Source organism: Suillus plorans (assembly GCF_016647745.1).
Source record: "Suillus plorans strain S12 chromosome Unknown HD556scaffold_10, whole genome shotgun sequence".
In the NCBI taxonomy this organism is placed as follows: Eukaryota; Fungi; Basidiomycota; class Agaricomycetes; order Boletales; family Suillaceae; genus Suillus; species Suillus plorans.
In genome coordinates this window covers 44,460-67,716 of record NW_024537394.1, presented here as the reverse complement: position 1 = coordinate 67,716, position 23,257 = coordinate 44,460, and the positions used below count along the sequence as shown (strand labels likewise).

Genomic DNA, 23,257 nt, shown 5'->3' with positions numbered 1-23,257 from the left:
CATATTCGATTCATTTTATGTGCAGACTACCTGACATGTATTGTATTGTAAATAATATACTGAATGATAGTCCATTGAGTGCTGCAGTCTGCAGATGTCAAGTTCGAAATCGTAGTAGCGGCAAGTCACCAATCCCGAACACGGTCTTTTTTTCCTTATACAGTTTGCTTATGCTACGTTTACACCGCGTGGATCTGAATTAAATATTTATTGAAGTCCTGTACATTTTTCATATACAAATATTATACACTGCTTTCTCTCTTTGGCTTGCCACATTGCTTTGCATTTGTCGACGCCATGGCTGGCATTACGATTGCTAACAGAGGCGCTCTGCCTGTGTGAAATGTTGTTCACGGCTCCTCGACTCACTGACCGAAGTACGTGACTCGATGCATATGTCTGTACACCTTGATGCATGTCTCCTTACCTCAGCGCATACAGTCTACAACATGTACTTGAGCCACCACCGTCGCTTGAACCAAACGCCCATAGAACAACACTCGCGTGATATTCAGCCAAAGTGTAGGCTAGCATTCTATTGTCTTATCATAGTCATCTCCTAGTATATATGATCCTGCCTGGCTTTACTATGGGGAGATTCTGAAGGTTCGCCCTTTCCTTGCGTGTCCTTCTCATTGTGTTGACCCCATGATAGTACGTTGAATTTGCAGGTTTCGAGGGTACGTGACGTTGGTTTTATTTAGTCGATTCTGTCTTTCCGTCTAAACGACGTCTCATTCCCCCCTAGTATGTATTTCATAGGTGCGTTACGAACTCTCATGTCGATGTGCGGCAGATCGCTAGTGCAGTCAGGCAGCGAGGCTGACCCCTTCAAGACGCTATCCTTGGCCATGTCGCCGAATTCCTTTATTTCGCTGACCTCCGGGATCGTGCTGAAGTCACTCCCTTTGGCTCGCAGCGCCGTTAATGCTTCGATCCGAGGCAATATTAATTCCATCAGGCTGCGCATCATTATGTACGAGCGGTGCTCGCGCAAGGATATCACTTATACGCTCTGCCTGCATGACCAACGGTTTGTGTGCAGGCAGCTTTGCGATGAGTACCCTTTCTATGACCATCCTTCTCGAAGACCATTGACAGCATTGTGTTCGTACCACCATTCTTGCATGGCGTTAAGATCGAATTCGACGCCTGATTGGATTGTGTTGACGGTGTGGTAGATGTGGCAGTCATGGATGGACGTATTACGAGTTTCTTGCTTGGATGAGAGCATGAGAGGAACGCGAGGTACAAGATCCCATTCATAAAAAGATGTGTGCCCGTTTGCATAGACGCTTGTCTTACCAAAATGATAATGTCTTTCGTGTGGATAGCGCACATTTAGTGACTTCAAGCAATCTACCTGGCAAGGACTGATGTTATCATGATCATTTTCCGTTTTACTTTTCACTGAAGGATTGAAGACATGTATTCCACCTTTAATGCCACTTCCACCATTCTAAAATATTCAGACTCGAGTGTATATCAGAACTAGAATCGGTGATTAATATTTCAATACGGAGAATCATTCGCATTGGAATTGGGAGCCCGTTTCATACGCACATTAACCAGAGCTCACTGGCACTGAAAGGATCAATTCGTGACATCTTGCCTAACCAATGCATAAAGTGATTAGATGATGTACAATGCGGCAATTATGATAAAGGATGATGAAGGACTAAAAATGCACACCACTGTCTTCTCCATCCTCCCCAGTCGAATTTGATGGCCCCAAACCCGAGCTATCTCCCGGGAGAGGTGCATCCAACGGCTCGAGTCCATTATCCCCAGTCCCAAATCGACCACTGGCATGCCTACCATTTCTACTTTCAGGTTCCGGTTCAGGAGGAAGGTCATACTGAGCGCTAGTGGCATTCGATTCTCCACGCCGAGTGAGTGCCAATTTGAGCATGAATATTCACTCATCTTGCGATGCTCTGTGAACGCATGCGTCGATCTTAGTAAAGTCCATGTACTACCTTGTACTGACGTCTGGTTTTTTTATTGCTTGTGCGATGTCTGGGTCGTCTGCATATTCCTGGAGTTCTTTCTTGCGTGTGTTTTAGATGGGAGATGGAGTTTTGAAGACGACTGATCTCTGATATTTAATGTTCAAGCCGGTCTTTGAATGAGCTTAGATATGCGTCTCTGAAATCGCGAAAACATACCATCGGTAGAAACTGCCAAACCGCGTCCGAACCAAGAGCATCTTCCAATTTGACGAGAATCTTCTTCTATGCCGGGAGCTGGTTGAGTTTGGATGGTCAGAAGGCTTCTGCCATGCGAAAAGGCAGTATAGTATGCATTAAGCACAAGTGAGCCATAGCACCAGGCAGCTCGCACTTGTCCACCCAAGCATTGACACGCGGTAGGGGGGCCTCCCGAGCAAATTGGGGAAGGGAAAGGAGGTGGGATGACGTTAGCGCAGTCTTGGCATGTTGTAGAGCTGACTCTAACGACAATATTGTAGAGCGGTTCACTACTTTGGTCATCGTTTGTCACCTTCTACTCCTCGTAAGTTGACTTCGTACCGGTACGACCCGGCAAGTTGGCAGCACTCGGCACACTGGTGCCAATAGGGCGACGAAAACGAGCCCATAGTATGTGGACTTCAAATTTGCAAAGAATATGTTAGTATAGAAACTGTGAGTCAGAATATCGAGTCTCAGATCTCAGCGCTCAGCTTCAGTGACCATTTCTTTTGCATTATTTGTACATCTAATATAGCTATCGCCGAGTTGAATACTAGAGTCACGTGGCCTACTACGCTTAGACTAGGACGCGGTTGACCATGAGCGCAGCAGAGCACAACTTTTCTGGTGCGTTGGCAACATGGAAGGGTACGTAAAGCAAATTAGATGGATGAAACGACGAGCTAACAAGTGCAGACATCAAGCTGCACGAGCTGCAAAAGACGCTGGACGCTCAAGGTATCGAGATCGTCGACAACCAGAAGGAATCTGTACTGGGTCGCAAGCAGCTTGCTGACCGCACAAAAGGTCCGCGTGCATACCTTCTTTGATTTTCGGCTATTCTCAACTTTCTGTAGAGTTCAAGAAGATTCCAGATGACGAAAAGTTGAACTCGTTCAAAGGCTTGCTCAAAGGTTCGCATATCCTCTTCTCGGTGACCTGCTATCAATTGCTAACTTTGGCGTAGCGTACCAGACAGAGATCGACAACCTTACGAAGCGGTCAAAGGTTTCTGAGAATGCGTTCCTCAACGTGTACAAGGTCCTCGCTGAAGCACCGGATCCATATCCTCTACTCGAAGCTGCTGTCGTGCGTCTCACCCATCTTCTTCACTTCTCCCAAATTTTACACGGACGTAGGACCAAACGGTTAAAGCCACAGAAGCGCATGCACTGGAAGCTGAAGTTGCCCGGTTGCGTGCTGAGAACGCTGAGCTTCGACAGTCGTCTAGCGCTTTTGATGGGTCCAAGCGTCGTGTCGAACAGTTGGAGACGCGTATGGACGAGCTTGTCGCGCAGAAGGAGTCTGAGATCAATGCTGCGTACGACGAACGCATGCGTAATTACGAGGAACGGTACGTGGCGTGTTGTTTACGTAGGTCAATGTTTTGCAGTTGCATGATGCTGATTGAGACGCAGGGAACAGGACTTGCATCGCCAGGTTGCACTATATAGGGACCAAGTGCGCGATCTCCGACTGTCGAACGAATCGAATCAAGCGAAGCTTTTTGATCACAGCCAGCGTCAAGGCAAGTTGTGCTGCTTTGCTTCCTTCTTGCTGCTTCATTATTCTTGCATGCTGACACTTCTACTTAGACCAGGAAGTTATTTCCCGTCTCGCAGAAGCTGACATGATCATGGTCGACTTGGAACGTGCGAATAGCAGAGTCGTGACCGTCGAGCAGCGGAATGTAAGTTGTATCAGCCTCTACTCCTTGTTCGTCATTTTTCTGTTGTTCCACACTATCTGTTACGCATCATCTTGCATGCGTCCACCCCAGTTACTATACAGCTGTCACATGGTTGACATATCACCACCTTCCCTTCGTTGTTATGCATGCATTTCACCCTACTATTTTCCTTTTTATTACTCTTCTGAAATGACACTGACTACTTCCACAGGAAGCACTCCGTGGAGAGATCGAGGCATTGCGCACTGGCAGCGAAAGCAGTGAACGGTACGTCTGATCTTCCATTTCGCTTTCCCCTCCACCCACTTTTTCTGAGTGTTTTGACTCTTATGCGTGCTCTCAACCCAACTGACATGCATATGTTTGAACAGTGTTAGATCGCTAACAACTCGTCTCTCCGAGCTTGAATCCGAGCGCACGCGACTCGAAAGCGCCGTTGACGTCGCACGAAGCGCTGCAGCGCGATCAGAGGACCAGATTTCAGAGAAGGTAGGTGTCGTTTTAAGTTTGGAGAGACATACCTCATGATAACATAAACACGCCACAGGCTCGTGAAGCAGACTCTGCTCGTGCAGAAGTAGACACTCTCAAGATCAAACTAAAAACATACGCAGATTACGATGAGGTGAAGCGAGAACTGGAGATTCTGAAGGTGCGCCTTTCCCTCGTGTGTCCTCCTCATCGTGTCGACCCCATGATAGTACGTTGAATTTGCAGGTCTCGACCCCGATGATGATTGGTCAAGTCCTGACGAAGACGAAGACGGAGTACATCTGCCAAATCCAAATGCGGACAAAGCAAATGCACAGCACGGCAAGAGTCTTGAAGTGCTCCTTGCGACGAAGAATAAACGGATATTAGAGGAGTTGACTCGATTTAGGGTATGCTTACTGTTAATTTTGACCTCTTTGTCCAACTTTCTGTTCCATAGATCCTCCACACATCTCTTGAAGCTTCCCTCAAAAGTACACAAGATGAGCTCGCAGACACGCACGCAGAACTTGCCAAGCAACAAGCCCTTTGTGAGAAACTCGAGACGGACCTACTTGCTCTGAACACCAACAATGGGGGCGGGTCAAGAGAGGAGGGTGGGGAGAACGGGGAGGGTGGGATTTCGGGGCTTGGGCTCGAATTTGGCTTACGGACCAAGGTTTGTCTACATTTGAAGGAGTTAATTTGGGCAGCTGGTACAATTGATATGACAGGACGCAGCGGGTCCAAGCACCACACGCTCGACACCGATACCTTTCACGTCATCCGCCGATACCTCGATTCTTCCTATCGTAACCAGTCAGCGGGATCGGTTCCGGCAAAGGAACGCAGAGCTTGAGGAAGTAAGCATCAAGTTTCGCATTCACGTTTCTGCTCCACCTCTTCTGTCGTCATTCATCCCGCCCGATGCTAACCCATACCCAGGAACTGCGCAAACACTACCACACCATCTCAGAACTCCGCACCGAAATCAAATCCCTCCAATCCGACAACCTCAAGCTCTACGAGAAAGTCCGTTACATGCAATCATACCGCGAACAAGGATCCGTCTCGCAGCTTGACCCTCTTCCGCTGTCTTCTTCCTCGGCATTTAACGGAAGCGGAAGCGGGAATGTAAGTGGAAGTGGTGGCGGTGGAAGGGACGAGTTAGGGAAATGGCGCACGAGGTATGAGGAAGCGATGAATCCGTTTGAAGCGTTTCGTGGGAGGGTATGTGTCCTGTACTTGGGCTTCGTGTGTGCTGGGCTGATGACTGTCGTTCAGGAAGCGACACGTGCATATGAGGCTCTCAACCCTGTCGAGCGAGGTGTGCTCATGCTCACGCGGGGGATTATTGGGAACCGGCGTGCACGTACGGCGTTTATCTTTTATGCGGCAGCGTTGCATCTCTTAGTTGTCGTCACGGTGTATGAGTGTGCGTGGTCGAGCGGGCAGCTGCAGGTTCAGCCAGGACCCTACTAATCATGGTGGAGTCTTAAGCGAGATAATCTTTTGTTGACCGCTCGCTTTGGATTTCACCACCTCGTGGAACTTGGAGGGACACATGCTCAAAGCTGATTAGATTATATGCTGTAAAATATCAATGCACTATGGCTATGTTACATGCTGAGATACGCAATCGCCCTCCTGAATCGCACTACGCGGTTTTCAGCGTTGAAGTCTTTGCACTCCGCGCCCTATAAAACGCAAGCGCGTGCTCGACAGCGTCCAAGAGGGGTTTCATAGCCTATCATAAAAGCGCGTTCAGCACCAATGATCCAAACAAAAGAAGAGAACAAAGACTCACCACCTCTACCCTCTCAGGTTCCACACCCTCTAATTGACCCGCCCGCACGAGCGCCTCGACTTTCTCGCGCGTCTTACTGAGGTAACCCGCCATCTTAGCTGCTTTAGCTGCGCTTTGAGAGGGCGTGGCGCCGGATGAAGTAGTCGTTGGGGGAGGATAGAGAGAAGTCCAGAATTGCCTCAGGAACTCGTTTGCGGCCGTTTGGCATGTCGTGAGTTGGCGGAAGAGCGTTGGCGGGAAATCAGCTTTAAAGCAAGGGTTTGAATGAAAGAGGTGGTGGTAGTTGACGGGTACACACTTTTTCTAGTGCGGATATCTAATCGCGCAGAGACATTTTGAGTCATTGAGTCGAGCGCTGCGTCTCCTGCTCTTTTGTCTATTCGAAGCTGTGAAGGAATTAGGAGTGTGTCGTCGATACATCAAAAAAGGAGACGTTACCTGACTGAATCGCGTCTCCCAACCCCTAAAGCCATGTTTCAATTCTGCAAAAGCTGCGCGGACGTCAACGACCTGATCATTCGGAGTGTGAGTACTTTGAGATACAAGAAAATAGAATGGAGGGAAACGCACCTCACTACCTGCCTGCTCTGAAGCACTTCGAGCAAGCTGTCCCTCGAAATAGCGCTCGCGGTCTTGCATCTGGAGCGTGATTCCACTCATAGCTTCTGAGTCCCTTAGATCATCGAGCGTGATCTGAGCGTATGCGTCGTCGTCCTCATCGTTACCACTATCAATGCGTCGGCGTTTGGCGGGTGGTACTTCGCCTCTGTCATACATTGAGCTCATCAAGATCAGTATGGATTCTGAAAAGAAGAGACAGACAGAGCGGAATTGAGTAATCGTTCAGAATGCTCATTGAATTTTCGGATGAGAGGGAGGGCCCCGCGTTGTCTTCCGGCTTGCATTGTCACGTCCTTTTCGTTTCCTGTCTGTTCAGGGTAAGAAAGAACATGAACAAAATATGGTGAAGGTATTACCTCTACATGGTCCTCGAGTGTCGCTCCTATATTGATGTAAAGGTCCGAGACTTCGTTTCGTGCTCTTCGGGGCTCTAGCTCTGTGGAATGAAATGACGGGGGTGAATTTCAGGATAGACAGAAGTGGTGTACCATCGTCGTCTTTCTCTAGGTATTTGTCGAATATAGGGTCGTCTTTTACGACGTGCTGCGTAGCTGAGGAACGGATAGAAGCGCGGTGGGCGTTGAAGAGCTTTGACTGGAAATATCTCTTCCAGAACTCAGCTTCTGAAAGCTTGTAGCGGTGCAGTTTAGATAAAGGCAATGAATGCAGATTTGGGACGGACCTTGTTAGGAACGTTGTCGTTGTACGCTTTTGCAACGACGGGGAACTCGTCGAATATGTCGTGGACTAGCTGTGGGGTGATAACAATCTTGACCTCGCCACCTTCTACGGTCTGTGGTCTAGGGTCGACGAGCTGGCCTGGACGCCCGCGTTTCTGGCCCTCTGCAGCAGCTTCTGCAAGCAAGAGGTGCTTCGTAATAACTCAGGACAAGAAAGGGGTGTATAAAGGCAGGATACGATACCTCTCTACCATCCCAAAACTCAGACTCAGTAATTTGACCACTCATGACAAGCTCCTTATGTAGCACCAAAAGTTCAGGATTCGAAAGGAGGACTTTTTTTCTGAGGCGAAAGTCAGTTGCTGCATCTATACCGGAGAGGATTGGAGTGCGAGTGTCGCTCGAGACGGAGGTGGCACGGGATGTGGATGGGATTGGTGCGGGTGTCTTTGCAGGTGTGCTGAGTGGTGTCGGTTTTGGTAAAGGCGTCGGCGCAGCGCTCCGGTTTCGAGAGATGATGTTTGTGAGCTCTTGCTTGAATGCTTCCCGCTCGGCGTACGCGACTGCTGAAGGCGAAGTGAAGGTGAAATTATGTCCTGCTTCATCGTTTACAAGTCCAAGTTTGAGACGGACTTGAGCAGCGCCTTCTTTGCTGCAGAACAGAGCTGGAAGCGATAATGAGCTTGATGTGATGTGAATTGAGTTTACTTACAAGATGCTTCTGGGTGCTGAACACGAACTGCTGGTGTTTTCTTGCCTTCTTGTGTCCATATTAAAAGTGAATCTGTTAGTTCGAGAGTACCGGGTTGTTTTTTGTAGGATGCTTTGGCGGAACACAATGTCGTAGGCATCGTCGACTTTGCGCTCACACAACCACCTTCCAATAATGTACACTTTTAAACACCGCGACGCACAACAACAAGCTCACCATTCTCAGATCGACTTATCTCTTTAACCACCATGACCGCGATCAAAACCCAGTTGATCGTCTTCGACTTTGACTGGTAATTCATTCTCATTCGCTCCGTCATTTATCATACATGTCTCGCATCCTAGGTCAATGGCAGATCAAGACACCGATCGCTGGGTATTCGAAGTCTTGGCGCCTGATATCCGCAGAAAGATGAAAACGCTCCAACAAAGCGTTCAATGGACCGATCTCATGTCCGTGCACTCCATTTTCCTATCCAATCAACCTCACATGGCTTGCAGAGCACAGTCGTTGCAGGAAATTCATGCACGCGGCAGGACGCGTGAGGAGATCGAACATACCCTCCGTCAAATGCCGTTCGTGAGTAACTCGCATGTAGGGGAGTAGGCGTCTTGAAGCATATACTTTTAGCACCCCGCCATGGTACGCGGTATCACCAACCTCAAGGGAGCGTCCAACCCCACCACCACATTATTTTGCCTCTCTAACGCTAACTCTGTTTTCATCAACACTATTCTCGAGGTGCCTTCCCTCGCGTTTCGAGTTCGTCGCTTTGGCTGATGAAGGATCGCAGTCCAAAGGGCTGCAAAACCTGTTTGAAGAAATCGTGACTAACCCAGCAGAGTTTGATCCTTCGGGTTTGCTCAAGCTCCGTCGTAGAGTCGACCCCGACGGGCCTCAGCACAGCTGTGCAGTCGGATGCAGCCCCAACATGTGTAAAGGTCATTTGTTCCGCTCCATACGACCGCAAAATCTTAGCTAACGCAACACCCAGGTGAAGAGCTCGCTGCGTTTTTGAAGCGCCACAAGCCTGGCTACGACCGTATCGTCTATGTTGGAGATGGGTCTAATGACTTTTGTCCTATCCTCAGACTGCGAAGGTAAATCTGCATCGTTTTCTACTTTGATCTCGTTGCTGAGGTTTAGTAGCCAGGATCTAGTGCTCTGCCGGCGGTTCCGTGGCCTCGAGGGCCGCATTTCTCGAGAAGGCGGTCATCAGTGTCAAGTCAAGTACTGGGCGGGCGCTTGGGAGGTCGAAGAGATCTTTAATCAATTTATAGAGAAGAACTGAAAGTGGCGATGCTGCTGGATGGCGTCGATCGATGTTATTGGAGTATTTATGGCTGCGAGAATGCTGCCGGCACTTTACGAAGTGCCCTGATTTAACATTATAGATGGAAACGTCTCTCGCATATAGCATCTAGATATGATATCAAAGTTTGGCCTCACAAATGTTTAAGCGCCAATAACCAACATCATAGATTTCATACTGACAAGGCCTATCTTATTACCTTCTGTCCGGGTCCATCACAGCTGCGACAATACTCCTGAGTCATCCCATTTGTACTGGTACTGGCACCAACTGGGAGGAAGTTTAACATCATATCTCAGTCTGTCGTTCTTACCGAGCCCCCATTTTCTGTTATGCATGCCTCAGCAGGTCACTCCTTCATGGTGTCTTGAGCTTTCCAACCACCGATGTCAAGATCATGTATGTAGCAATATGCATCACTTGGCAAAGAATGGTATAGGTGATACAAGTCTTCGGAAGTGCCCCTTCAACTTATGATTCAATCGCGTCATGGAGGCCGTCCTCCGATTTATCGTCCGTGCAGGACTCAGGCAAATTCAAGATATCCACCAACTTTGACAGACCAATGTCCTCGGGTGAAGTCAAAATGTATCAGGATTCATTTGCTGTGTGCAAGGCAAGGTGTACAAATGGAGGATGCGAGTTTGATGGTTGTGATTAGCTATAGATGAGGACACGAAATAAGGATACCTATCAATAAAACAAGAACTGCCAGTACGAAGCGACAATAGAACTGAAATACCCCCGCACATTCACCAATGCTAGCAACAGCAATACGGCCGGCCGCCTCCGTGTTGCCCGGTGTCTGCCTGAACTGCTACCGTTTGCTTTTGCTGCCGTGAATTGGGGTCCGGTGTAGGAGGTTCATGATAGTCTTCATCACGTATCAAAGAGTGCTCACTCCCAGGAGCACCCGCTGCAGCATTACGCTGTATATTTACATATCAGACACCCAAGACACAGTTATGAAAATAGACCGGGCACACCTGTCGACCCTGCGCAAAAGGAACATCGACAACCGGCGGCATTGCATGATGGGGCAGCCAGGTGAATAGGTATCGTAAGTAAGTTTTGAAGGTGGTGGTGGTGGTGGTGGTGGTGGGTGGTACAGGTAGAGGAGCTGAACGAGGGGTTCTCGTCATAGCGAGCCTAAGTCTTTTGAGACGCCCAGGGCGCTGTTGAGGTCGTGACCTGGAAATCTGAGAATGCTGTAATGAATGATGTGAGATAAAAGAAGAAAGACCCGCTGTTGCACGCACTTGATGCATTCCATAGAAGAAATTGGGTCCTATGTCGTAGCCATCATGACCTTGCTCGGCGATCTCCGCCTGCATACAGGTCGGTAAAGAAAGGAATAAGAAAGGGAGTACATACACCAAGAATACGGTCATCATGTGCAGCGAGCGCACTACATCGCTCCTTAAATTCTGGGTCAAATGGTGGTGAGTATGTAGTCTGAGTGGCGTCAATGAAAACTTGCCATTGGACCAATCAAGGCAGCTGGCTTTGGCAGATTCGTCGATGGTATCCATCATGAAATTGTGTGCTTCAAGGGCTTCATTGGGTTTACCTCCCGAAAGGAAAGCCTGGCACCGTTTCTGGTTTGCAGTGAGACGCAAGGACTTGACGTCCCAGCCGAAGAGCTAGACAAAGCACTCAGTTATGAAAAATATTATGTTTATATCATCTTGACGCACCACGGTCAAGTCCTCGAATATTTCATGAATGGCTTTCGATGAGAAAGCGCTGGAGTTGACGGCAGTAGTGAAGTGGTCAGCAGCTTCGTCATAACGCGCACCATTCAAGGCTGTGATTCCGAGCTGAACGCGTAGATATGTCTAATGTGCAAGTGACGAAGATCAGTGTTGATGACCGAGCGTGGCTGCACGATACTTACTTCTACGACATGACACCCGAGAGGATCGGTATTCGGACAAGCGGCAGTGAGTTCTTCAACGAGCAGCATTACTTCCTCGCGTTGATCTGCGTTGAAAAGTGCAACGGCCTGGAACACACAGTGAAACAGAGAATATGCAAGACAAACTGAAGCTACCTTGATCAAGAGAAGAAAATGGTTGGCTTTTGAATCTTGGTTTGGGAACACGGATGCAACGTCGAATGCTATCCTTGCCTCCCGGACGCGGCCTTTTCCGCAGGAGGCGATTCCTTTGGAGATGTAGCCTGTCAATGAAGGCTGAATACTGACGGACTATGTCATGAATGAAGGTTAACCTTTTGTAAGAAGACCATGACGGGTCAGCATAACTCACCTCAATTGCATCCTGAAGAGCATGATCCCAGTCGTGATTTCGGGCCATGATGAATGAGCGATTGGCGTAAGAAGTATAAGGGTTGGCATCGGTATCGATCTCTTGGGTGAGTAACTCTTCAGCGTTGTCCAGGTCCCCAATGATGCATGCATCGCGGGCTGTCGTGATATCCAAGATCTATACGAAGAATGCTCGAATTGCGTCAAGTATGAGAGTCAAGGATGGAAACTCGCCCTTGAATTGAGATCACTCGGTACTTGATACTCTGAGATCTTTTTATCATGACCTCCGCTGAGGATGTGCTTGCCATCCACAGAAAATGTGACACATGTCAGGCTGGATGGGTGCTTGAATATTGCGATGGTTCGCTGATCTGAGAGCCGCCAGAGACGGAGATGGTTGTCATCAGATGTAGAAGCAACGAGGGTGCCAGCGGGATTAATGGCAATGGAGTAGATACTGCGAGTATGGCCTTCCCAGGGATGACCGACCTGCTCCCAATTTAATGGATCCCACTCCCGTATGGTAGGATCGTCTTTATTGCCTGCTGAAAGAAGGCGTTTGCCATCGGGCGTCCACGCGAGTGTCGAGTTGTGTTTTGTGAAATCCACGTGACTCCTGAAAGATGCGACGCGTTCCCTCGTGCTTGGATTATAAATTTCGTTATTGCTATCTGTTGCGATGGCAAGAAGTTTACCAGATGGCGAATATCGAACGCAGTTGATCTTAACATCACACTTGATTGGTTCTCCTTGCATCCGCCATGTTTTGGTACTCCAAAACTTCGTCGTTTCGTCCCATGAACCAGTGGCCAGCATCGTACCATCAGGAGAAAAATGCAGTGAGGTGATCCACTTGGAGTGCGCTTTGATGGGTTGAGTGATGGATTCACCTGTGTCTCCGTGCCAGACAATGAGCTCTCCCTTTGTATCACCGCTTGCTATCATTTGACCATCTCGTGATACCGCCAATGCCCACACTCCACCGCTATGTCCTTCCATCTTCTTCAACACAACACCTGTCTTCAAGTCCCACAGACGAAGTGTCTTGTCGTTCGAGGCTGTGACTATTCGTCGCTTGTCAGGGAATACTGCGACTGCCTTTACGATCCCCTGATGCTCTCCAAAAGTTCGAAGGGGTATGGTGCTTGACATTGATTGGAGGTTGATGGTGTCGAACACGGTCCAGGGATTGTGGGTGTCTTTCTCTAAGCTGCAGAGGTGCGTGTATTCGGCGTTTTTATGCTGCTTCATCATGCCGCTAACCTACCTAGTTTCCATATATGAGAACACGAGTTCACTATCACCGTTCCAGCACAAGAGTGATCTCTACGAGTATTAATTGCCTTCCTCGACTGCACTGTAAACATGCATCCTACTCATGTCTCCACAGCTTTCAGAATGTGTCATTGATCACGGAAAACATAGGTCCAATCCTCTCTCGCCGAACAAGTTAATGCATCAAAGATGGTTGGAATTAGCTCGTGTCGCCGAACAAGATGCTGGATTACAGGATGGATAGATGGATGGATATTAATGAGTGCCCTTCATGTGACGTTGTTGGGATGAACTTGCCAACTAAAATCCACAGTCTGGAACTCGTGCGTAACTCGCCCCCTCCTCCCTCGTCCTTTCGGGTTTTCGGGTTTTTATTGTTTTTCCAGTGCGCTAGTATACTAGATTCGTCGATTGCTTTCATCGTCCAGTGTGCACTTATGCCGATCTCTTCAAGTTTATATCATTTATCATTTTGTTCATAGTACTTTGTCCATGCCTTACTCCTCGTCCGTGTTTGACACGCTACCTCGTATGGTACTGACTACAACTCGGGCTGAACTTGATTCCGAAGGGATTTCATGGTCATGCCATGACTCACTGGCATCATCCTAGGCCCTTCACTATTTCGCTTCTCGTCTTGCTCTCGCGAGCTTCTTACGTTCTTTGCATCGAATATTTGGTCTTACAGTTGGCATCCTGAAGCTTGAGTTCTAGCTGCACATACGTGTGCTTGATTCCCATTATCCGTCCGAGTCTTCGCGCTCGATGTCTCGCATCCTGGCAACATCCTTCTGCATCCTGGATTGTGTCCTAATCTGGGTATTCTCCTTTCCCCGTCGGTTTTATATCCTGGCTACTGGCCTTTCTTTTCTTTGTATGAAATTTAGTGCACCTGGCTGATTGCCCCTTCTTCCGGTTGGATGGGCCTACCTCGTCTCTCGGACTCCAGGTTGCCTATGAAACTAGATTGGAATCCTCCACCCTCAGCACATCAGTCATCGACAACATCCACAAAGTAAATTGCCATCGAGCAGCAGCTCTTCACGCAGACCGTCGAACACTAGTGTTGCTGCTCCTCATATGGGCTTGTCTCCATGCGGGATCCTTCCACCCTTGACTCTAGCTGGGGTTTTCACACACGACTTCTTCCATTGCACTTTCCCTCTGCTCTACTGGCCCTCCCTCATCGCTATCTTCGCAGGTCACTTCTCTTCTCTTCTGGTTCACGAGATGCGACGTCCTGTTGTTTCACTCGAGTAGTCCGTAACATCTTATCGAATTCGTATGTGTTAGCGTCTTTGCATTTGCAAACAGCTTTATCCGCCGGTGATATTGTTGATCTTTTTTGAAATGTTTGGCGAGACAGAGTTGAGATATTATATACATGATGTGTTGGTGTTGAAGGTTGCCCCCACCTGGAGATGAGTGAATATTTGAATGTCGAGTGTTCCAATAAAAACAGATTGTCGTCGGCAGGTTTTGAGCCCGGACAATCCAAGAGAAACTGTTGCGCACACCACTGTCGCCAGGACAAAGTTGAGATGTACCTCGGGGGGACTGTACATACTAAGTGAATGTCAAGGTGTAATAAAGAAGAAAAATCATCTCTCGGCAGGTTTCAAACCTACTCAGTCCAAGAGAAATTTGTTCTGGTGCTGCACGTGGGCCATGACCATTGCAAATGGACCTCGAAGGATTCATGTATGAGTGGATGTTCAAGGGATATCTGCAACTGTTGGTAGTAGTTGCCGGCGTAGCTTCAAGGCTACTTGGATTTCTCTATCAAACATGAGTACTTATACTCTAACACACATCAAGCTGACCATGATCTCCCTCGAATGGCAAATAGATTTCATTTCATAAATCATAAATCATATACATATGCATATACATAACACACGACATCCGCGAGTAGGTAAACCAGCAACAAAACTCTCTCCACAAACAGACGTCAGTCTCCATCAAATTACCGATGACCACCCTGCTGTGCCCAATCAGTTCCAGTCTCCGGAACGATGCCCATTGGGTCATGCGCGTCAAAGATACGGCGGTAACGGCCTCCTGCGGATACATCGAGGGCACGGCCTTGAGCCAATGCGGTATGTATGGCTTGTTGAAGTGTATCGTTGGGACGCCGCGGCGCGTACATGTCAAATTTTATGGAACGCATGTGTTCTGGGCAGTGTTCGCTGCAAACAGGCGTCAAGGGATAACGATTGATCCTGGCACGGAGTACATTCGGGTCCTGCTCGTACAAAATGTCATCGTATTTGGAGGAAGGCCAGCGAGACTGGGGATTGGCTGGCGCCGGAGTCGGGACGGCGATATGGGACGGAACTTCTCGAATGTTTACGCGTGAGCTTTGTGCGAAGCGCGTGAGTACCGGATGAACGGAGCTGAGGTTAGGAAGAGGGGGAGCAGGAGCGTGGGGAGGAGGAATGTTCGAATGACCAGTGCTTGACTTGGCGCGAATACGTTCTGCCAATCCGGCACTACGAGTATGGTCGTCAGGGATCCGTAGTACACCCGCCGAAGCTTGATGAACAGTGGCCTCATGTCTCTGCATTCTGCGGGACGTGGAAGGGTAGGCGTGTTGTCCACTTGAATTAGAACCACGGACAGACAATTGGGACCTGGTGCTTTGTGAGTTTAAAGAAATCGCTCTGAAACCGCTGCGAGGCAGGCCCTGGGTTGGTTCAGGGGAATGGGGAAACTTGGCCAGCAAATCCTCGCGTGCGTCAGAGTTCGCGTGAGTCGGACCGTGGTAGTAGGTGTGTTGCGACACTTGGCCGTGGTGAATCTCGAGCATCCCCGGAGCTTGCTCGACGTAGACGATGTCGGACTTTTTAAGGGGGTTCTTACCACGGTACGCGGGTTTGGAAGGATCGGCACGAGGCTCGCGCATCCTCCCTTGTGAAGAGAATCCGTATGGCATCGACTTGGAGTGCTTAAGCGGCGCCGTCTGGTCGTCGTTGGACCTGAGGAGTATTGATTAGTATGATTACAATGAGTAGAACATGAAAGCGGTAGGCTCACTTTTGGAACATCTTCTTGAACGAATTCATAATTGATATATAGAAACAAGGAGATGTAAAGTTGCAAATAATATGAGGTGGTAGTGTGTGCAGTGGTGTAGGGTACCTGCATGTCAGTATATAAAGGTCGGGCTGCTGTGGACGCACCATGGTATCCACAACCACAACCACAAAGCAATTTCTCAATATCCGAGGATGATACATTGTGGATGCTCTTTCTAATGCTCCGATTGCTCACCTAGAATCAAAGCAATGCCATTGATGTCGCCCCATTTGCACCACAAAGGTAGACAATGCGACAACCAAGCAATTACAAAGTAAAGTTGCCACAGGCCGGCCCAATGAATGCATCCTTGCTCGTTGACTTTTCGAGCTTATAGCTTGAACACGCGATGGAGATTACCTGCAATGACCATCAGCACGCTGACCCGGATGCACGGGACACGAGGATATGGCACAATGTATACAAAACCGCTGATCAGAACAGCTATTATCTTCCTTTCCTATCGTGCGTTCAGGCTGGCGTCTCAAACAATCTGAAGGTGATGTAACAAACAAGTTGATATCAATTCCAACGGAATTACGCACACGATCACTATAGCCTCCAGTATACCTGGAGGATAAGTAGACTTGAAACCGATCATAGCCCGGAATGATGCTTGCACTATTGATCTCTAGAAACGTCGAGATTCTCTAGCTCGCATCAGGATGAGTGGATCGTCTGCTCCAAAATAGTACTGTTTCCTGTTTCATGGTCGACACTGCGACTCAAATTAACTGTGCAATTCGCATAGAGCCCGTATGCCTTTACAGAATCATGCGCTAATAGCCCTAGCAGGAGCTACTGTCGCAGTCCAGAGCTGCAGAAGGACATGATCATAATGAGCATGATGATGGTTTCACTTTGGAATGCAATCATAAACCCTACAAGGAGTCTGCCCGTAGCAACGCACTGAACTGCAACACAGCGCGAAGTGACCCGACGGTGGATAATCGAATGGTATTCGCAATACACAGTCTGGTTTGGAAAATATTTCACCATGTCACCATGTGAGTTTTGAATAAGAGTATATTTGTCTTTGTTAGGAATGAAAGCTCGGCTGGGTAGCCTACTTAGGGGAAATGTAACGAGTAAAGAATACAATTTTGAAATCCAGTACGTAGCTGATATCGATGAGTGCGAATGGTGGTTTACAAACGTTGAATACAAAGGATCAGTGATGCTAAAATAAAAGGTCGAGGAAGTATACGGTCTTCCAAGTTGTTAGGCTATCCACTCCATGGGTGGTTTGTAATCAGGCATTAGATTGCTTGCACGCTTAAATCTCTCTGCCCATGTATCCTCCTCGCGTTTCAGCATCGTCAAGAAGTTTGTGTACTGGTGGACTCGATTCCGCGATACAAGATATTTTGAATACACGGCGTCGATGAGTTGCTTGATGGACTGTGGATCCCCCTCATCGTATTCCAATTTGATTCCACCGAGCTCCAACTTACGCAGGCTTAGTGCTCGCCAAGTAGAACAAGGAGATCATCGTACCACACGCGACTGCCTCTCTCGCTGACGCCCAGAACCTTCTACCTTTGAAAACTCACGAGGCACTTCAGGCACATTGTTTGGGCTGCTGGCCTCGATGTTACTGGGTGGTAATGGCGTTAAAAATGATGCCATTTGGTTGGTAGGAAGTGGTTTGATGAGTTATTGATAAGATTCTTGATTGAAGCATCAACAACGTTTTAAAGTGCCGCTTGGAGTTGGCCGTAATTGGCGGAAAAGCACGCAGTTCACTACTTCACGGTCGCTTTACGGTCCTTCAATGATTCTACCCCAAAATGACGACAGCGCCCAACCCGACCGATGTCGAAGAGCAACGCGTGTATCAAACGTGCACTCAGGCCATAGCAGCATTGTCCGAGTGAGATGCTCGCTTCTGCTCCCATAGGTCTAGCTCGACCAGTCACTGAGCGAGGCCTCTAGAGGCATCTTGGTACTAAGTTGGTTTGCGTTGCCAAAAGGGTAGTGAATTCCAAACATAGAGTGAGTTCCCTTGTAAAATAAGCAAGTTGATGACCATTGAAGACATCGATGCAAAGAATAGTAAACTTAGGGCGCACTTAGGCTGGCACTAGCTACACGGCGCTTAGGCTTAGGCTGTGAAACGAACACGTACCTTACTTATGCGACCAAGTGCGTACCATAGCTATAGGACTGATTGTTATGTGCTAAAATTAACATCGACTGGCTCCACTCACAGTCGGTATCTCTCATTGGTTATTGGAAAGCTGCGTGGCACCTGAAATATGCTTCTCTCGAATCTATCCTTGCATACAAAGTGGTGAAGCCATCCCGTGAGTTAGAATTTCTTGAGCTTGTCAAGATCAGCCTGTGGACTCACCACTGGCAGTGATTTCGTCAGTCAATGTGTCTGGCCCATGATATTTCTGACCTGAGACCCTGACCAGGGAATAGAAGCCCACCAGATGATGCGAGGCCATACACATTGGATACGAGGTGTTGCGCACTTGCTAGGACCTATAAAGCGGCATGCAGATCAGGCGAGATGAAGAGGATGAGACAAGAATGAACACCACGACAATGTCCCCAAACGGCATTACTGTTGCAAACAGAAACCATGATGGGGCAGAGGGGGTGAGGTGTCGAGACAGGAAGTATCATCACCTAAGTGCACTCGGCCAATGCAATGGTGTCTGAACAGCATGTGGTTTTACCTTGTTGTATCCAAAGGGCGGAAATTGTCAAGGTCTGTACGATTCCCGTGTGTAAGCAGCAACAACTTCTGATGATGATTGCTTCCTATGTAAGTTCTGGGTCACCGGACAGGGACTTTGCTGTCGCAGTTCACGCGTTTGGGAGCCAGAGCTAGTAGACACCCGACTAGTACCGGCGTGCTGCTGCATCGACTGGACCTCACAGCAGATAGCATCTGTTCAATACAACCGAAATTCGGGCCTAGTGATATATGTTCCGGTGCGCGTCGTCGTTTTGTCGCATCTAGAATATCCAAGCGCAGCTCCAAACGTCGATTATCACAGATACAATTCTCCCTTCGGTCAATGGCCTGCTGCATCACACCCCCTAGAAACCTCTGCATGACCGCAATGTCTTGCTTCTGCGCACTAGCGTCACGTATGGTGCGCTCCCAGAATCTGTCAGTGGGATGAGTCCTGATGAATATCAGGTAAAAAGCACTCGCTGGCGAGCGATTTCCCCATCAATCCATTTTCTTTGGGGTGCGACTCTCAGCTCTTGTACTTGCGTACATCACTTTGCTGTGATCATATCTTTGACGTAAATCACTCAGCTAGCAGCAGGAATGGGATAATATAAGCCCCTTATCTCGCGCATCACATACAGCTCGACATCATGCCTCAAGGAGAGCGATACCATAAGCTGCTAGGCTTGACAGACTCAGGAGATCCTGAATTCTCCCGTTCTCATGCAGGCCAGTCAGATGGGCTCGGAGGTTCCAGTGCTCTCGAAGATATTGTTTTGGATGCTGCGGGTTATGCAGAAGGCGACCATTCCATTAGCACTCGAGAGCAAATGAAACTGAACGCACTCATCCATGTCCTTGACAAGAAGCATTCTCTATCGAGTTGGGTTGGGCCGAAGCACATTGCAGATGATAATCCTGGTTTCTACTCCTGTCTCTTTCCTCGAGCAGCTGAATTTTTGTTCGTGTTGCTGAAGAACTGGTAAATACATAAGAGGGTGCAACGGCCCCTCGTCTTGTAACTAAGATAATTCAAGAAATCAAAGTTGTATGCACCCCAACTCGAAGGATTCTTAAAGGTTAATGATACTGCGGTTATCAATGACTGGTACTAGGTGTTATACAAGGAATGAGGCATGTCCTTCACCGCGACCAGAATCCTTTGCAAAGATAATGTCTATGGCTACAGAAGTGGAGCCATTTCAGATGCGGGATCTTTTATCGAGCTCAAGCACAATGTAATCTGAGTAAAGTACACCATCATAAGCATGGGAAGTTGATGTTAGCAAACCAAGGTATATGTCTAGGGCTCTGTAGGGTTTGAGTGAGCGCTCAAGAACGGACTACGGGTACCAAGTTTGGAAGCCAGGCATAAAAGCGCCACTGGATTGAATATGGAGTTTTAAAAAAAAATCAATTTCATTGTCTTTTGGGGTCGTAGACCCTATGTCGGATTTTCGCGAGGGGCTTACTCTATCATGTGGTCTAATGTGTTTGAGTAGATGAACACGTACTCCGTTGTCGGGCGAATGCCGACGCTGATTTCGTACATGGTGGCGTTGGGTCCTTTGCCCCTCTTTCCTACATCGACTGATCAATATAGGGATAGTACTTGACCATCTCAAGGGATCGAGATCAGGGACTGAAGCTTGAAGTACTGAATGACAAGGTCTATGACTTCAACTGACTAACCAGTAGGGGTGCTAGAGTTCTAAATTGCCACTGGGATTCCCAAATACGAAAGCTACTACAACAGGACTGAAAGTGTTATGCAAATTGGCGGGAGCTAATTGGATGGTAATGGTAATTAGGGGAAGCGCCACCTACGTAGAGCAGGCGAACTCAACCCAACTATCGGCAGCCAAGTCCGTAGTGGGATACTCGAAGTGGATTGTAATAAGTGCAACATCACCCGTATAACCAATTCGTAAGTCCACCGCATGCAGTTTAACATCGATTAAATGGAACTCGTGGAAACAAGCAAATAGAAATGCGCTGGGGTTAGTTAGCAACCGCAAAATCATGGAAATGTCACCACTAATAGCAAGTGGATAGGTCACCCTGCAAGATGGCGTGCGGGAAAAGGTAAAATGCATAACACTGCCGGAGGTCCTCAGGCTGGTGCCTTGGCAGACCCCGCTTGAGGTTAGCTTCTGTCAGGGACCCCGGTGTCTGAGCCCGTCCAAGGTCCAATGTAGATACAGCCATGATGGAGAGCGAGAGATTCGTCAATGACGGGACAACACTGGATCAATTCTCTTCTAGCATATGATCCTCGACGTGGATCGCGCGGGGCTCTACTTGAGTCCTATCGCGCATTAAGCCTTCCAAACGCCATCAACGAACCATCAGGACAAACGCAGGGACTTGTGAGACATTGTTCGTACAAAATGCGCCCGCATGTCCGATCCATGAAAGATAAGACAGGGGTGCAAAGAACAGCTCTCCGGCGGGTATCATTCACCTAGTCCGAAATCAGGGGGCTGTAGTGCTGAAGATAGGGCGGCGTAAGGGTGGGTCGAAGCCTCTAGGTCCTAATGCGCAAGTGCCGCCGCCGCTTTACCCCATTGGTGTACCAGTGGTTTGACGAGTAATTGCGCAGCACAGAGCCCCCAGACGTCCCATTTGTGCCTAACAAGACGTGCGTGGGGCAGGTACAGCCAAGCATCAAAGGCTGGGCGTATCCAAGGAACACTCGTCTTTTGAGTAACTATGTTAGACCAGAGCAACGTAAGTGATCCTGAAGCTCTGCAACAGCTTGATGTCGTGCACACGGAACACCTAGTCTCGACTGGATTATGCTGATCAGAGTCATGAAGTTACATTCCGGGACGGGGCAAATTTCGATTGACCTGCTTGGGATCTCCGCGATAGGTAGTAGGGACATGTGCTGAGAGGGTTTGTGATGGATGAACTGGACAGCACAAACGGGTCAGCGTACGGCAATAGAAGAGGTCCCTGTGGATACTAATGATCAGAACCCTTGCTGTCCATGACCAAAACAGCGGCAAAACTCTAGGTATGATCGCAACTGATCAGACATGCGGACAAGTGAAGTATTCAGGTTGCTTGAAAAAATATTTCAACATGCCTGTCCCAGACAAGAATCTTGGTAGGGACGAGACGTAATTTCCAAACGATGCCTGAGTCTTCAATAGCTGCGTGGCGCGATCATAAATTGCCTGTCGTACATCCCAGAAACAGCTGCTGGACAGAAACCTGAAGGTGATTTTATACACGTAATTCAGGGTAACGTGACATAGGAGTAAGGTCAACAATGATAGATTACTGTCAGGCAAACGCAAACTCACGATTGATTGAGGACGTGACGAGGTGAAGAATGAAAATTGGGATCTTTTGTGCATTCGATCGTATGACTCTAGATGATGCCATAAGCCATCGTCGATCGAGTGGTTTAGTCGACCAGTCCGATACTAATCCGTGCAGAGCGATTTTGTTTAGGTTGCTAAGTAGTTCCGCGGGCTTGCAATGCGTTGCAACTGAAGGTTCGGGTGACATGATGATTAGCGAGGACGATAGATCTTGCGTGGCGTCCGGCACTGAAAGTTTTGGCTATGAGTGAGTTCAGAGGCGTCGATGAATGTGAAAATATGTACCAACACCTCTGCAGGGAGAATAAGAAATGGGGAGTCCCAGAAAGAGCTGGCCCTGCTGGTCTGAAAATCGTGCCACATGGATTCCTCTGAATACCAATGTGCTGCTCGTCATACAACGACCGCCATGGTGGATGCAATCTTGGACTAATATTGCATAGGACGAATCGCGACGAAAGTGAAAGATATACGAGTCGACAGTTTCATTGCAGATGAAACAGTACATGATGCACATGCATGATGAGTGTGTCATGATCAAATCGCGGGTTCCATTTTCACAGTGCCTCTTGACAGATTGGGCTCCTTGAGAATCATCGCGTCGAAGAAGGTGAACAACATCTTTCTCGTGAAGACACGATTTAATGACGCATTTCCGGGAGTAGGCTTCCACGTTGGTAAAACATGCCTAGAATATGCCTGTACTATTCGCGGATCTGGAAATACAACTCAGTGAAAGAAGTTGCTCTATCAAGAACAGTCATACTGAGAATATGCCCCGGTCGATGCCGCCCTGCGTTAATTGAAATTAAGTGATCTGCGCAGCTGCACACCTGGCCCTTTACAAGCACAGAAGCACTGTTCTGCAGACTGACGACCAGCCCGTCTATCATGATGAACAGGCTGGCTCAGCGTTGAGATCCAAGACCTCACGAGGCACCAGTCGCCGAGGGGCCTGCCTTCACTGTCCGCCATCCAACCTGGTAAAAATTTCATCAGACACAGAAAACAGGCAAAACATTACACAAAGAGGGTGTGCTCGCAGCGCGGCTACATAGTTGAACATGGTTTGACCAGGTTTGACCTGCTTATCCAAGGATAATGGTCAGCACATGACAAAGAC

The 23,257-nt window shown here is 48.3% G+C and overlaps 8 protein-coding genes across 8 annotated transcripts; 3 read left to right on the top strand and 5 right to left on the bottom strand.

The window, feature by feature from the left end:
- Positions 1 to 1,563: 1,563 nt before the first annotated feature.
- On the bottom strand, positions 1,564 to 2,681 carry HD556DRAFT_1344253 (uncharacterized protein). Its single transcript, XM_041302192.1, has 4 exons — positions 2,532 to 2,681; positions 2,169 to 2,479; positions 1,991 to 2,098; positions 1,564 to 1,937 (listed from the first exon to the last, which is right to left on the bottom strand). The coding sequence occupies exons 1-4, from the start codon at positions 2,597 to 2,599 to the stop codon at positions 1,633 to 1,635; spliced, it is 792 nt and encodes a 263-aa protein (XP_041163910.1). The 5' UTR covers positions 2,600 to 2,681; the 3' UTR covers positions 1,564 to 1,632.
- Positions 2,682 to 2,708: 27 nt separating this feature from the next.
- Positions 2,709 to 5,972, top strand: HD556DRAFT_1525004 (CASP C terminal-domain-containing protein). The gene is made up of 15 exons (XM_041309245.1): positions 2,709 to 2,840; positions 2,889 to 2,999; positions 3,050 to 3,106; positions 3,160 to 3,281; positions 3,332 to 3,546; positions 3,611 to 3,720; positions 3,788 to 3,882; positions 4,094 to 4,149; positions 4,254 to 4,371; positions 4,430 to 4,534; positions 4,584 to 4,763; positions 4,814 to 5,032; positions 5,088 to 5,216; positions 5,299 to 5,583; positions 5,638 to 5,972. The coding sequence occupies exons 1-15, from the start codon at positions 2,792 to 2,794 to the stop codon at positions 5,833 to 5,835; spliced, it is 2,049 nt and encodes a 682-aa protein (XP_041163909.1). The 5' UTR covers positions 2,709 to 2,791; the 3' UTR covers positions 5,836 to 5,972.
- Positions 5,973 to 8,323, bottom strand: HD556DRAFT_1344243 (uncharacterized protein). The gene is made up of 11 exons (XM_041302191.1): positions 8,174 to 8,323; positions 7,705 to 8,126; positions 7,464 to 7,652; positions 7,270 to 7,411; positions 7,138 to 7,217; positions 6,983 to 7,089; positions 6,731 to 6,926; positions 6,599 to 6,670; positions 6,459 to 6,546; positions 6,161 to 6,405; positions 5,973 to 6,100 (listed from the first exon to the last, which is right to left on the bottom strand). Exons 1-11 carry the CDS (start codon positions 8,310 to 8,312, stop codon positions 6,011 to 6,013), a joined length of 1,770 nt encoding a protein of 589 aa, XP_041163908.1. The 5' UTR covers positions 8,313 to 8,323; the 3' UTR covers positions 5,973 to 6,010.
- Positions 8,324 to 8,421: 98 nt separating this feature from the next.
- Positions 8,422 to 9,464, top strand: HD556DRAFT_1231168 (phosphatase phospho-type; the record flags this gene model as incomplete). The annotated part of the gene is made up of 7 exons (XM_041297409.1): positions 8,422 to 8,465; positions 8,518 to 8,625; positions 8,674 to 8,752; positions 8,804 to 8,914; positions 8,967 to 9,114; positions 9,168 to 9,273; positions 9,323 to 9,464. 7 exons carry the CDS (start codon positions 8,422 to 8,424, stop codon positions 9,462 to 9,464), a joined length of 738 nt encoding a protein of 245 aa, XP_041163907.1.
- Positions 9,465 to 10,201: 737 nt separating this feature from the next.
- On the bottom strand, positions 10,202 to 11,200 carry HD556DRAFT_58667 (uncharacterized protein). Its single transcript, XM_041311019.1, has 6 exons — positions 11,183 to 11,200; positions 10,966 to 11,128; positions 10,860 to 10,912; positions 10,745 to 10,813; positions 10,472 to 10,693; positions 10,202 to 10,414 (listed from the first exon to the last, which is right to left on the bottom strand). The coding sequence occupies exons 2-6, from the start codon at positions 11,018 to 11,020 to the stop codon at positions 10,247 to 10,249; spliced, it is 567 nt and encodes a 188-aa protein (XP_041163906.1). The 5' UTR covers positions 11,021 to 11,128; positions 11,183 to 11,200; the 3' UTR covers positions 10,202 to 10,246.
- A 3,798-nt stretch (positions 11,201 to 14,998) lies between these two features.
- Positions 14,999 to 16,097, bottom strand: HD556DRAFT_1305236 (uncharacterized protein; the record flags this gene model as incomplete). The annotated part of the gene is made up of 2 exons (XM_041299759.1): positions 14,999 to 16,010; positions 16,069 to 16,097. 2 exons carry the CDS (start codon positions 16,095 to 16,097, stop codon positions 14,999 to 15,001), a joined length of 1,041 nt encoding a protein of 346 aa, XP_041163905.1.
- Positions 16,098 to 17,331: 1,234 nt separating this feature from the next.
- On the bottom strand, positions 17,332 to 17,739 carry HD556DRAFT_1439340 (uncharacterized protein; the record flags this gene model as incomplete). The annotated part of the gene is made up of 2 exons (XM_041305954.1): positions 17,332 to 17,559; positions 17,608 to 17,739. 2 exons carry the CDS (start codon positions 17,737 to 17,739, stop codon positions 17,332 to 17,334), a joined length of 360 nt encoding a protein of 119 aa, XP_041163904.1.
- A 1,414-nt stretch (positions 17,740 to 19,153) lies between these two features.
- HD556DRAFT_58583 (uncharacterized protein) lies at positions 19,154 to 20,157 on the top strand. The gene is made up of 3 exons (XM_041311014.1): positions 19,154 to 19,220; positions 19,268 to 19,345; positions 19,398 to 20,157. The coding sequence occupies exon 3, from the start codon at positions 19,453 to 19,455 to the stop codon at positions 19,786 to 19,788; it is 336 nt and encodes a 111-aa protein (XP_041163903.1). The 5' UTR covers positions 19,154 to 19,220; positions 19,268 to 19,345; positions 19,398 to 19,452; the 3' UTR covers positions 19,789 to 20,157.
- Positions 20,158 to 23,257: the final 3,100 nt, after the last annotated feature.